The 14,283-nt window shown below is 41.6% G+C and overlaps 3 protein-coding genes across 3 annotated transcripts; 1 reads left to right on the top strand and 2 right to left on the bottom strand.

Moving 5' to 3' along the window:
• Positions 1 to 64: 64 nt before the first annotated feature.
• On the bottom strand, positions 65 to 5,612 carry poll (polymerase (DNA directed), lambda). The gene is made up of 9 exons (XM_070990377.1): positions 5,556 to 5,612; positions 4,371 to 4,515; positions 3,896 to 4,193; positions 3,588 to 3,705; positions 3,179 to 3,502; positions 2,834 to 3,007; positions 2,013 to 2,141; positions 1,193 to 1,361; positions 65 to 1,089 (listed from the first exon to the last, which is right to left on the bottom strand). Exons 2-9 carry the CDS (start codon positions 4,483 to 4,485, stop codon positions 728 to 730), a joined length of 1,689 nt encoding a protein of 562 aa, XP_070846478.1. The 5' UTR covers positions 4,486 to 4,515; positions 5,556 to 5,612; the 3' UTR covers positions 65 to 727.
• A 198-nt stretch (positions 5,613 to 5,810) lies between these two features.
• On the top strand, positions 5,811 to 8,847 carry dpcd (deleted in primary ciliary dyskinesia homolog (mouse)). The gene is made up of 6 exons (XM_070988568.1): positions 5,811 to 5,910; positions 6,516 to 6,596; positions 6,698 to 6,822; positions 6,987 to 7,120; positions 7,276 to 7,378; positions 7,864 to 8,847. Exons 1-6 carry the CDS (start codon positions 5,847 to 5,849, stop codon positions 7,966 to 7,968), a joined length of 612 nt encoding a protein of 203 aa, XP_070844669.1. The 5' UTR covers positions 5,811 to 5,846; the 3' UTR covers positions 7,969 to 8,847.
• Positions 8,848 to 9,981: 1,134 nt separating this feature from the next.
• fgf8b (fibroblast growth factor 8b) lies at positions 9,982 to 13,820 on the bottom strand. The gene is made up of 5 exons (XM_070988554.1): positions 13,704 to 13,820; positions 13,565 to 13,601; positions 12,794 to 12,974; positions 11,122 to 11,228; positions 9,982 to 10,842 (listed from the first exon to the last, which is right to left on the bottom strand). Exons 1-5 carry the CDS (start codon positions 13,760 to 13,762, stop codon positions 10,546 to 10,548), a joined length of 681 nt encoding a protein of 226 aa, XP_070844655.1. The 5' UTR covers positions 13,763 to 13,820; the 3' UTR covers positions 9,982 to 10,545.
• Between the last annotated feature and the right edge of the window lie 463 nt (positions 13,821 to 14,283).

Genomic DNA, 14,283 nt, shown 5'->3' with positions numbered 1-14,283 from the left:
ATCCCATGTCAGACTCAATCTTGTAAACTTTTCGTGACAAATGAAGACTGACACAGGAAGAGATCTGCTGTTACCCGTTAGTATGTTTTATTATCGTCATTACTCATCTTTCATAAAATATAGTGTCAAGCATCTCCCAAACTAAAATGTCTTTAAAGGGCCAGTTCACTCAGTTTGCAAAATAACATATTTTCCCACTTACTTCTGGTAGTCTCTAACCCTGCAGATAAGTTTGAATTTACCCGTTCAAGTTTTGAGATATCTGCCACTGAAACATTTGCTTCCAGCCGTGCAGAAGGGAGAATTTGCTAATTGAATTTTGTTGTAAAGTTTGTTAAAAAAAAAAAAAGAAAAAAAGAAAAAGTAAAGGACCCTTCAACAGTATTACATTCATTGTATTGTACTGGTTTGGTAGTAAAACTTTCAGAGACACCTGAAAACCTTTCACATTCCACACAAACAATCTGGAGGGACAGATAAAACGAGGGTTTAGTAAGAAAAACATAATGTTTTTGTGATCTGCATGGATCCCACTCTTTCACCTGTAGAATAAGATTAGCATTCAAGTCAAACAGGGCTCTTAGATAATTTATGGAGCACTAATACATCCTTAAAAATAGCTGATTGAGCATAACTGCTGCTTCCATTGTCACCATTATCATCACTGTCATCACTTTTCTATAAAAGCAGACAAAGCATTGTGACTGGCTTTGTGACCAGCGAATCATCACCAGTCCCTTTCATGAGGCTGTCTGTATGGTATGCCTAAGAGACTAAAAACATCCTTCTCTGTCGGTGTAGCGAGAGGAGTGCCACCATACACCTTCACGCTGCCCTGACGCACCACATTTTGGTTCAGCGAGTGTTCTGATAAGCTCATGTTTCTTGTCTTTGCCAGGGCTCGCATTGAGCGGTTGAAGTGTGCCGACCCAGTGAAATACAAAAGAGAACAGGCAAACTCATTGTAGGGCACCACTATGATGTCCAGCCTGCGATGGCGTTGGCCGGGTCCTGGCAAACGGCACACACCCATGTATTTCTTCTGCTCTCCGTTCTCCTCGTGGCTCACCAGGTCGTCTGTCAAAAACCCTTCGAAATAAACCATTGGGGTTTTTTTAATTTATCTGAAGGACAACAAGACTGTGAGTAAAACATGAGAAAATCCTCAATACCAAAAAAAGATGGAGCTTACCACTGTCATGGAGGATATGTAACACTTTCCCAAAAACGCCCTTGTGGGATTTGCCATCAGGATGAGATATGAGTACGTCAACGTCTCCACATGTGGCCTTTCCCCGACGGTAAGAGCCACATGCGGTGGCCACCAGGTGTGGGTCTATAGCCTGGACAGCATCCCTCACCTGCAAAAAATAGAAGCTATCATCTATCTTAGAGTGATGGAGCTTTTTTTATCTTTGCCTTTTCAATGATAGAAAAGCAGTGTTTACTTTGTATGTTCTCCTGTTTTTACCACTCCCACCATGACTGGCAAACAAGTAAGCTTTTACCTGTTTCCAGCCAAATACTGGGAGGTAGGCTCGCTAAAGCGTCACATATTATTTTGACAAGCCTGAGGGAGTACACATGCTTTAGTCATCTATCTCGTGTGCACTTTCTTTCTGGCAGCTTTGGAGGAAAAAGAAAATCTAAGTAATACAATATGACAACAACTAGCGTTGTACTCAACGCTCTGGAGTGAACAGGTAGCTGGCTAACTTAAGATGCAGCAACTTTCAAGAGTTGGTTTTCTCCTTTGGGAAGCTCCACTTTGTGAGAACACAGTCTGCTTTTCCCATTATCAAGCAGTAAAAGAAAGCTGACACAAACTTTTTCCTACTTTAAGCCCCCTGCTTCCAAATTTCTGTGGGTGAGAGCTGGAATCTTTTTTCTAAGATATATCACCTCCATGTAAACTTGACTAAACCTATTAAAGTGGTGAAAGATGCAAACATATTTCAGCCATCACCACACAACGATACATGAGGACATTGTGAAAAATGAAGACACACTACCACTCTCTCTATGGCCGCTGCCTCTTCTCTGGGCATTCGGTCTAGAAAGTCATCGTAGTGCTTGAGTCCAATCTTCTGAGTGTTGCTTAGGTGGGCTTTTGTGCTGATGTCCTCCAATGTGCGAAATCCCTACAAGACAAAAAAAACCTTATTAAGAAAATCTTCAAACAGTACAAAAAGACAGAATGTTATGAAAAAAATATTTAATTCCTGTTTCCTTCTTGTTCTAGTTATTAACCTGCTTAGGATTCAGTTTTATACCCACAACTTAACCACTATTCCTTAAGGACTCAGACGAAGACTGCACACTTTCTAACTTGTTTTTTATTGCAATCTTTTTATAAGGCATGACTTTACTGAGCAAGTGACATATTTTATGGATATTTCATATATAATCAATGCATGAAAATAACATTACAGAACAGCTGAAACTGTGCAATTAACCAAGATAGTGGATGCAATAGCAACAGGAAGGGGTTTGGGTGAATTCTGAGCAACTGTAGTTCTATTAGTTTTAATGTGTTGTAAATTGAAATTTGATGTGAATAGCCCAAGGGTAAATAAAAAGAGCCTTGTGGCAAAAGAGGAAATACAAGACTGAAGCCCTTCAACTTCAAGCTTTCACATTAAATTCTTTTATGCCCGTAATATGTTGATTTGGTGTGTGTGTGTGTGTGTGTGTGTGTGTGTGTGTGTGTGTGTGTGTGTGTGTGTGTGTGTGTGTGTGTGTGTGTGTGTGTGTGTGTGTGTGTGTGTGTGTGTGTGTGTGTGTGTGTGTGTGTGTGTGTGTGCGTGCGTGCGTTTGTTTGTTTGTGCCTCACCTGCTGGTACCACAGCTGTGCAGTTTTAGCTCCTGCACCCCAAATGTTAGTAAAAAGCTCCAACACTGGCACAGCCTCTCCGATGTGATCAATTTTCCGCAGGTGACCGCTCTCCATGATCTCATCAATTTTGTCGGCCATGCGTTTTCCAATTCCTGGGATCTGACAAGCCTCCTACAACAAATGTGAAAAAAGGCTCTGATTAAAAGAGGAATATATGCAAAATAATGCCTGTATTGTATCTGTCATCTAAGAAAAAATGTACTTACTACAATTTGTCCAACAAATATACACATTACTGACACTACCAATAACATAATATTAAAAGCATCTGCATTTGTTTACCTGGTATGATGTAACAGGCTTGTGGTAACTCTTCAGTGCGTTGACAGCCTTGGAGTAGCCCAGCGCCCTCCACTTGTCCCCCTGGTGTGTGTAGGCCTTGGCCAGCACTTCTAGTTTGTCTGTGATGTGCTTGTTGAAGTTATTAGTTTTGGACTGAGAAGACTGGGCACAGACCCACTTCCCTGAGACCACCTGAGCAGAGTCTGGACTGGGGTCGAGGCTGGGGCCAGGAGGCTCCTCTTTGGGGTGCTGGCCGGTGATGAGAGCTTCCAGGTCACCCTGAGACACCCCGTCTTCCTCTCCTCCTTTGGTGTCTGGGACCATCTGACAGTAAAATGTAACGTAAAACTATAATAACAATCCAACACACACAGTTTTTATGTGCTCAAGGTCTAGCTTGGAAACCCACCAGGTCTTTAGCCTCCTCTTGCTTGATTTGATCAGACACTGGCTCAACAGTAGTTTCTGCTGCAGGCTTGACATTCGGCAACTCTTCCTTAATATTTTCATGCACTGTTCCAGATTCCCTGAATGGAGACAACAGTTTTGCAAATGCTTACATTTTCGTGGAATATGTGATGTACAAGTGAAAAGAAGACACTCTTTCACCGTGGCTTCCACAAGTCCTTGTGTGTGATAAACTGGAAACACGTGAGCTACAGCTAACAACAGCTTTAAGACATTAGCATTCGAAAAAAGCTCTATTAGCTCGTTAACCTCTCTGGTGGAAGAAGGCTGTAGCTGGCAACATCCAGCAGCTGCTTCTCACTGATGCACAGGCTCAACCAAGTGCATTTCACCAACTGGACTCCAGAGGGCATACAATCCACTTTCAGTAAGCGCTGGGCCCTGTGAATGTCCATGTTGTCATCTACAACAACATGAGTGACACTGGGACACAGTGAACTCTCCGTCTGTCCTCCATTCTGCTGAATTTGTCTCTGGAAGATCTGGTATCTGGCATTTCCTATTCCAGCAGGCAGGATGTAGACTGTGACACCATTAAAAGTGTTTCCTGGGACAGAAGAGAGGAACACTTTACAATGTTGCACTTTCTGGCTTCTGCGACTTTGGTGTTATCAGTATTTGTTTTTATGCTCTTTTGTACAGCTTTACGTCCTTTTTTTCTAGCCCTATCTTAATAATGTTTCCCTCACTCTCTCTCACACACATACACACACACAGTAACAACCTGTGACATCACATTCATCTGGTTTCTTCTTTGCTGGAGGTGCATCCTTTCCGTTGAACACTTTGGCTCTTTTGACTTTGGGAAAGGCTTTCATAATCCCGTGACGTGGCTCCATTTTGTCTCCTGAAGGGGGGGCGCCAGCGGCCTGTGATGTGAAGTAGATTGATGAAGTTACACAGTAAAACCTTTATAAACAAATCTGAGACACAAGCTGTGTACTACTAATTATACAACACAATATACTAATTCTAACAGTGTTTGAGTATGTAGCGGGCACACCCTGAATAATAGGGAGAATTTAAGTGTTGAAAGACTATTTTTTAGGGCTGCTATTTGTTTGCCTTGTATATTTTGAACTGTTTTTAAACAGTTACAATTTGACAGTGGTGATATTGGGAAGCAAAAAGACTCTATCAAAGGCTTTCAAAATGTTAATGAATCAAAAGTGTGTCAGCATTATCATCTAAATTATCAAAAGCACTACTACTTTAAAATTTCTGGACAGTACTGTATTAACAACCTATAACTGAGAACATGACTATTGATGTTGAAAATAAAGTATTAATCTTCAAAATAACTAGTAATTGTACCTGTCATACAAACGTATTGTACTGTAAAAATACAATATTTCCCTCTGAAGTGTACTATAAATGTCAAAATACTGCAGCGCAAAGTCGATATCCAATGCTATAGTACAGGGACATCAAAATCTGTCCTGCAGTACTGAAGTAAATACTTTGTGGCATTGCACCACTGCAATTTTACTGATGTCTACTATCGCCAATTATTCACAGTAAGTATAAAACAGGGAAAACACTTCTATAATTGCTCTGCATTGTCAACATTAGTGTGTACTGCAGAGTGTCAGCAGTACATGCCGGAAACTTGGAAGTAAGAATAGCAAGAAGTGGGAGCTGTCTGGGTTTACACTCAGTACAGATATCCAGCAGTAGTTACGCTGGTTGACACAGCAGTTAACGCAATGAGATTCTATTGTCACAATATTGTGTTAGCTAAAGTGGATTAGCTTTAGTGTGTGCTAACGTTAGAAAGAGCAAATAGTCGGTCTTTCAATCATCATTTCTACTCAATATTCAAAATATGCCTTAATTCATTCCAACATTTCCTAATATAATTGTACATTAGCTGCAGAAAGCTCTCTTAGGCGTAATATTTTGCTCTTACCCCTGTTCAGATGGAACCATACGTAGTGAAACCAGGAAGAGACATAACGTTACAATTTCAAAGTTTCACTTCCGGGTCAATTAGTTGGCTTAGCCCTGTTTAAATTTTTATCTAAATTATACTCTGAATCTACATTTTACATTGTGTTTATTTGCAATGAATTTTACGATTAGAAAACTTGATTAACTCTATAAAAATTTTTTCTGGATTTAGTTTGTGTATTAACCTTGGTTGCTGTGGTTACGGTTTGAGTCCGGAAGTAGCCCCGAGCAACATATCATCTCTGGAAACATGGCTGTGCAGAGCTGGCTTGATGTCCTCCAATCAGCCAAGAAAACAGCTATGATACACGATGGTGAGTAGGTTAACTTGTAAAGAATGAAACAAGTTTTTCAAATGTTAAGATTTGCTTTTGTCAACTCGACAGATTTGCGTGACGTTGGTTATTTTCATTCGACTGTTAGCTAGCGTTCTCGCTAACGTTAATATTACTAGGCAACAAGCAGGTGGGACTACTGGCGCTGTAGCATGTTACACGCGCTGTTTTAACACAAATATACAGTAAAACACATTCAGTAAAAGACGGTGAGGTCCAATCTTTCTCACTGCCCTCTGGCTGTCTTTAAGGACCAGGTTAGCATCTCATCCAGCTAATCTAGCTCATTATGAGATCTCCCTAATCAACGAGTCTGTCAGCTTCTCTGCTCACTTAGACCCATCCCTGAAACAGTCCCCTTTATCATCCATGCTGGTTTCTGGTTACAGCGATTTCAGATGTTTGTATTTGAGCAAAAAATCATTATCTTAAACATTGCACGTTTCAGAATGACATTAATATTTAATATATTGCTTCCTATTCTAAGAATGATCACTGTTTTTTGTATGTTTGATTGTTCGCTTTGTGTTTCGCTTTGTGTGGTTTATATGATACATTTTTGTTAAATTCAATTCCACTTCCAGGAAAGAGGAAGATCCACTACCTCTTTACAGATGGAAAAGAAATGGCAGAGGAGTATGACTTGAAAACAGATGAGCTCATTGGTAAGACGCAGCAGTTTTACACAGCAGATTGTAGCTGCTGACGTTCTCAGTTTCAGTGGCAGATGTTTGTGTATCTTATAAAAATGTTTTGTGCGTTTCAGTCAGAAAGTGGAGACATAAAAGCACACTTGGAGCTCAGGGCCAATGGCAGGTAGAGGTTGGGGAGCCACTGGCAGGCCCTGTCACTTCTTTGGATTCGGAGGTGATCAAGGAGAACTGCTCCAATGTGGGTTTTCATCTATGTTCTTTGACTTTGGAATCACACTTGAGCCACTTCATTTTCTAACATACATTTTTTGTTTTGTTTTAGTTCACTTTGATTCCTCTTCAAGAAAACACCAGTCAATGCCATGTCTGTAAAATGGATTTGAATGATTTCTGTGTCCGCAGCCTATGTTCGTGCGTAAAGACACAAAGACCTGCTTTCAGTGGAGAATACGCAACCTTCCCTACCCCAAAGACGTCTTCAGTGTTTCTGTGGAGCCATCTGAGAGATGCATCATCATAAAAACCTCAAACAAAAAGTAAATATGCACGAGAACACTGGCTCTTTTGATTCCTGTGTTGTACACTTGTTGCATGTAATACTTGTGTCTTCCCTATAGATGGCACTGTTTACAATGCATTTGTCTGTATGGCGGCGTGATCAACCTATGATACCCTCTCAATGTCTCCCCAGGTATTATAAGAAGTTCAGTGTTGTTGATTTAGATCGCAGTCAGCTGCCACTGGACAGCTCTGCCCTCAGCTTCACTCATGCCAACAACACTTTAGTTGTCAATGTAAGTCCTACACAACAATGAAAACTGATTGAATCTATACTTCTAATCTTATGTCACCTAATGCTTTAAATATAAAGATTTAAACATTAAAGGTTGATTCTTACATATGTGTCCTAACCTACAATTTTGAATGCAGGGACCCAGAAAGTATCATCTCAGCAGTTTGACTATCAGCAAAAATATGCTCTTTTTTTTTTTCTAACGAATCCAAAGACAATCTTCCAGAAACTATCATCCTTACTTGCAGTAGACAGCGTTCTATAAAAGTTTAACTTTGCTTACTGAAGAATTTAATGCAAATCTTGAGCGTAAGATGTGAGTGCTTTTTTTTTCATGGCTTTTGTACTCCAGTTTTTCCTCTCTGTATCATGATAACATTTTTGGTGCCTACAATAATTTGACTTTTTTCTTGGTGAACATGATTACACTGAAGGGTGCAGATGAGGAGAATTTTGAAGTAACTCTTTTTCTTCTCCCTTGTCCAGTACAAGAAACCCAAGGAGATCTTAACCCTTGAACTAGAGCTACTGAAGGAGCTGAAGAAACTGAAGGGGACCAGTGAAGGGGACGTCGACTGCAAAACTCAGTGAATTCTGACTCTAAGACCTTTGCATCGTGCCTTATCTGTGGTTTAATACTTCTAATTGTGTTTCCTAATTTCAGGTCCATATATTAGAGTTGTCCTTTGTATTTAATACATACATATTCAGTAAAACGCATTGTTTCACAGCCTTACAACTAGATTTAATAACTTTGTTAGTAACATGAGAGTCCAAATTAATTCTTTCCTAGGAAAATAATTCATCAAATTAATATTATGTCTTTATTGGGAAATTTAAAATTGTATCAACACATTTTTGCAAGCGTACTCAGGAGCAGTTTTGATGGGGTCACGTAACCTACCACCCTCCTTTCATTGATGTCCTTGTAAAACACTCAAAACACACAATGCCTCATCCCTGTTCGTTCCAGGGTCACTGTTACGGGCACATCCCATTTGTGTTAACTGAATACCCTCATGTTCCTTGCATGTAGCGGGCCACCCTGAAAGCCATTACTGAAACTCTGGTCAGCGAGCAAGCTAGTGTTACTGTGTCCCTTTACAACAGAGCGTCACTCTGACCCTGTGGTCTCTAGCTAAAACACCATTGACACATGTAAGAAATACGTGCAACTGTTGCAGGCGTTTGCTCCAAATGGATTTCATATTAGTGTCTAACAGGGACAAATAGAAAGACGGTATTTCACGGTTTGGGATTTTCAAAGTCAATGTATATATGACGTACAGAAGAAAAAAAATTGTATACCCACATCCATGCTTCCAAACAGGATATTTGTCTACTTTTTCACATTCAAATTCCATTAGATAAAAACACTGTCCTGTCAGAAATACTTAGACAGTGGATAAAAAAAGAACAGTGCTGTTTAAAAGAGACAATGACATTTAAATATAGATTGTTTCAACCTTGTGATTCCTTGCATTTTTTCACCACTTGTCCAAACCCAGAGAGCAAGTGCAAAAAGCAGAGACAAAACCACAGGTCTCTCTCACTATTGTGCTTTGTGTTCTTCCAGATGGAAAGAATAGGAAGACCAGAGAACATTTAAGCCCAGCCTGTCTTGTTGTTTTGCAAATTCTTAGGAGAGACTTGATTTTTTTTTTGGATTTTTTTTTTTTCCTCCACTTTTTGAGAAAAATGCATTCATACATGCTTGATTGAATGGTTTTTGCAGAGGTTTGGTGTTAATACTGCTTAAATATATCACATAAGAAGCTCTTGCTCCTGAACACATGCCCTAAATACCAAGCATCCATTGTGAGGTCTTAATTTTCGTAATTTAATTTAATGCTTTACAGTCTTCAGAGCTGGAGCTGCTGTCAAAACAAATTCCTGCGGCAGCAAACACCAACTAACAAATTGGACATCCAGCTCATGCACTGTGAGAGCCGCCGAGTCCCTCTGTTCAGGGTCTTCTTCCTCCCCTGTCGTTTGGCCTCTGATGGTCATGCTCAACTGCTTCTGGGAAGAGGGTTTCTTTTCTGCCTCCCTTTCATTCCCGAATGCCTCTTCCCAGCCATTCCCCCTCTTTCAGCCGATGCCACATTTTGCCACACAGGCCCTGATGTTTTTTTTTGCAACCCCTCTCCGCAGACCCCCTCCCGCCAGCCCCTTACCCCTCCCTGTGTGACTGGCTTCTTTTTGATAACTGACCCCTCCTCGTGTTATTATTCGAACTCACTATTGTATAACATGCCCTTTTATATGAGGTTTCACAAAGGGCCCATTTGATCAGAGGGTTACGGTGTGCGATCGTGAGAAATGCAACTACATGGTGGTAACCTTTGTTTGGGCCAAAATGGTGGGCTGACCTCATCGCTTTTAATGCATAGCTCGAGCCATTCAGGCCCAAGTCTCACTTGCTGAGCACATTGAATTCAGTAGCCTGTCACAGATATTGCCCCTCAGTTATCTGGGTCTCCAGCTTGAAGAAAAGGGAAAAAAAACAAAAAAAACAACAGTTTTTGGGGGCAACCAACAACGTCTGCTAGCTTTCCATCCCAAAACAAGCACACAAGAGAAAAGCCAAGCAGCTTGTGAACTGATTCTTTAGTGGTTTTAATATACACTCTACAATAAATATTTCCATCATTTGACGTCATTTACATTTTTACAGTAAAAATATATTCATATATGTAAAAAAAAAAAAAAAAAAGGTTAAAAATTCTCCCAAATGACCTCCTAAAGGCAAAATAGCATGTCAACTGAGACTCAGATGCTGCAACCACAAGAAAATCCACAGATAGCTGCCATGTCTAGCTTCATTGTACTCATTTCTCATTTAAACATTCTTCGCTGCTGAGCTGGCTAATGTCTAACCAAAGGGTTTCACTCATGACAATATTGAGCTCCTCTGTACTTTAATTGCCCCCCGATTTAATAAGTAAAAATCTGTCCTAAAGTCTGTCTGAATTGGAAATAACTAGCAGATTAGATAGTCAATGTTTACATGCAACCCAGTACAAAGAATTACAAGTCCACAAAATGAGGCAAAAAGTGTGTGGGCACTTGACTGTAAAAGTTAATTTCTCTGGGAGCACTTGTTTTCTCCTGTAGTGGTTTTTCTGTGCCGGTTTGTCCACAGTTCTCCCTCAGTGGTTCCAGTCTTCAGCGGCCCCCTGAGCGCTGCTGATGGGAATGTTTAGTCCGCTTGCTCACAGGGTGTGCGGGGACGGCGAGAGGAAGGACATCAAACGGTCTCCTCTCGCTCAGCAAGTGCCCCCTGGGTAGACGCTTCATGAAGTGGGCCTCCCTCTGGTGCTGCTTGGTCTTGGAGGCCTTCCTCGGACGGCCCTTGCGTGTGAAAGCCATGTACCAGCCCTCATACTTGGCGTTCTGGAGAGCCGTGTAGTTGTTTTCCAGAACAATCTCGGTGAAGATGCAGTCTTTGCCTCGTCCTTTCCGCTGGGGAAAGAAAAAAAAGGGGGGGGGGCTGAGGTATTTTGGACAATTTCCAAGAAGCGGAAAGCGGATCGTCTTTATTTCCAGACAATCAAGTACCCTTTGAAAGCTTAAGAGGGCTGCTCAGACAAATCTGAAAATCAAATTTGTTCTGGCTTCGAATGTGTCTCAACAATGTGTTGCCATAAGCCGCAAATCTGGAATAACATTTCCAAGAAACAAACAAACGTCAAGATGTTGCTTGAGTCATATGCAGCCACAAAACTATGAGTTCCAGATTACCTTGCCGATCAGCTTCCCCCTCTTGTTCATACATATGTAGTATCCTGTCTTCACCCCTTTAATACGAATGCGACTTCCAAAAGAGTCCGTCTCCACCTCCAGTTTAGCTGCGCAGACAAAACAGATGACAGGTAATGAGATGACATGGTGCAGGCATGCAGATTATGATGTTACAGTGTGTGAGACAAATGGCCTCAGCACATTTTTCCTCTGAATGTATTCTTCATGTATAATAGACCTGTAATAAACTGGAATCATGTCATCATTAAATGGCATTAAACTGTTCTGAAATGATTGCGGCTGGTGAACCAGAAGCATGACGATGACATACACATTTCCTCTTAACCCTTTTATGATCCAGTCGCCACCTTTAACAATGGCATGCAAGCCTTCCAAAATAGCAGCAAATGATAGTGATTTTGCACGGCGTGATTGTTGTTGAATGTCTGTAAATGCTGTGCTGTGATGCAGTTCAGACTGCGGATAAAGGAGAGTGAGAATACTGCGGTCAGGGACACAGCCACAAGCACAGAGCAGCGGTCAGATTTGGGCCGGTTACAAGAGTGACACCCACTTAGGATGTGTGGCCAATGTGTGCATGACTGACTCTCTCTCCCTCTGTGCGAATGTGTGTGTAGGCTGAGAAATTTCAAAGACAAAAGAGCACACAGGAGAGGAAAAGGTATAAAGTGAAGATGCTGACTTCACCACTCCTTATAAATTGAGTCATACATTGAGTTGCAATGCAATGAAAATTCCTCATAAAATGAGGCTCCAAAAAACAGGCAGCAGGCACTGGGGAGTGGATGGATGGTGGTGGCTGTGGTGGAAAGATGGCTAGACACACCAAAATCCTTTGGTGACAGGAATTCTGCTCCCTTTAAGTTGAAGACAGTTTTTCCCAGCTAAAAGCAGAGAACAAAGTGGCTCCCTGGAGTCCATCATAACAGGTGTCACAGACTTTCTAGACTACCAGCGCACTGAAAACATAAATCAAACTCAGAAGGCCATAAAAGATGGCAACACTGATGCCACTAACGATGTTTACAATTGCTGCGACTGCTTCTCCTGGCTCAAACGTTTTCTTACAGGCTGCCAGAAATGACATAATTTATACTGCTTTTCAACGCCGCCCCGCGCACCATTGAATTCAAACAATTCCTGTGTTGGTGAGGGCGAACATGTTTCCTATTTTATTGTTTTCCTGAGGTTTGAACTCATTGAAATGTAAGAAGCTGTGGCCTTTAGCTGTCATTGGTTTTCATTCATCTGGCCATAACTCTCTTATGGGCCTTCAATTAAAGTTGCTTCATCATTTCAGAGACAGTAAAAAGGGCTCTGCCTGAATGCATTAACATATGTGGCCCTTTAACTGCTCAGCTGTTTATTATATAACTATGTTTAAAGTCTGTAATTATACAAGCCACCTCAGGTGAGGGTATAACTGAGCAAAATGTTCTAAAAGGTGCAAATTGCATGCCGTATTCTCGCGATATTTTGCATATTTCGCTCATAAATGTGCTTAATTGCGCATGTTCTACACCTTTACTACCACGCGCGCTGGTTAAACAGACACTTAGTTGTGGTTTTTGTAATCATAAGTGGTGTCATTAGAGTTTTAAATCATTGCTAGCACACAGTCCTCTCTGCAAGCCTTCATCTCTTCCCTCACCGTGCACCGCTCCGTCGTCTCCGTTGGCGTTGACCCTCTTGTTGGCCAGGACCTGGACGTGTTTCCCGCTGGTGCGGCTGTACAGCTGGTATGTCCGCGTCAACCTGCGGCTCATCCGGTCCGACAGCCGGCTCTGCTCGGTGACATGGTGCTTGAAATTAGGAGGAGCCTGCACAGTGTTCTGTCAGACAATAAGAAACACATGTCATGAAATATGAAATTGCTTTTTAATGTCGCACAATTTTGACTTTGCAAGTCCTGAAAAAACGTGAACTGCGAGGAGACTGGAGCTCGCCAGTCAAAGAGCCGAGGCCCAGGCCCACAGTTCATTATGTCATTCATCACGTTTGCATGGTTCATCCTGCTTTCTCTTCTCGCATTTATTTGCACATGTACAGTATCTTTTCGGAGACGCTTTCATGGACCCTCGGGGATGACATTTCACTCCGATGGGTTGTTTTTACCACCGATGATCTTTCACCCCTTCTTGACTCCTTTTTTTCTCATTTCAGCCGTTCTCCATCCACATGTGTTTTAACGATCACTTTTTAGGCTGCAGCTTACCTCTTTTCAAGATGTTTGAATTGTTGCCAATTGCCATAGCACTCATAATAAAATGTTTTCATTGTTATTGCAGCCTATTGCAGATGGAGACACGCTGAACTGTACGCCGCTGAGCACGGCGCCTGCATACCTGTTAAGTTTTACTTACTTAATTATAGAACTTAACGCAACATTTATGCTTTTTATTGAAGTGAAAATGTGAGTTACCTGTGCGTAAAAGCAAAGCGCCGTGAACTGAATTAACCTGAGGAGGAGGGAAAAAAAGAAAAATTAAAAGGTCTGACCTGTTGCTCGAATTCAGTGACTTCCAAAGGCAACTACAGTGTGTTGACAGCTCTTTACTTACAGATAACCTAACCTCGATGTCCTCAGTCTCATCTTGTAATAGTTCAAATATTGCTTCATGAATACTCCACTGATTCGGTGCTGGAAGCCCTCGGAAATAAAGTTCCTCCTGATGGGGTTCTCAACTCGGTGTTATCCCCCTCTTGTTACATATAGAAGGCGGCAGTGGTGACAATTAAGAGATCCAGAACTGTCAGGGTCCCATGCAGGTACAGGATCCACTAAAAAGTCCAGAAGGTTTAAAGGGGCTGCGGTGCCGATCCAAACTGACAGTCGGATGAAAGTGTCGCTGTCACCGAACCACCTTCATCAAATCCTCTTCGTGTCAATCACTCTCTGAGCAGCGAAGGTCTTGATTAAGGTTTCAAGTCGGAATAAATCCTCTCTGACTCTGTGTGACGGAGCAGTGGCGATTATTTTATAGTTTAACGCACGGATCTTTACGCACCAGCGCTCGGATGCGCCCTGTGAATTTCCTTAAAATTAGTGATTCAATAAAGAAAAAGAAAAAAAAAAGTGAATGAATCCCACGAGTAGCGACGCGGCTTTATTTGTTTGGTGCGCTGTTGCAGCAACGATGC

This window comes from Chaetodon trifascialis, chromosome 2, assembly GCF_039877785.1.
Source record: "Chaetodon trifascialis isolate fChaTrf1 chromosome 2, fChaTrf1.hap1, whole genome shotgun sequence".
In the NCBI taxonomy this organism is placed as follows: Eukaryota; Metazoa; Chordata; class Actinopteri; order Chaetodontiformes; family Chaetodontidae; genus Chaetodon; species Chaetodon trifascialis.
The sequence above is the reverse complement of the archived record's forward strand: the minus strand, read 5'-3'. Positions and strand labels throughout refer to the sequence as shown.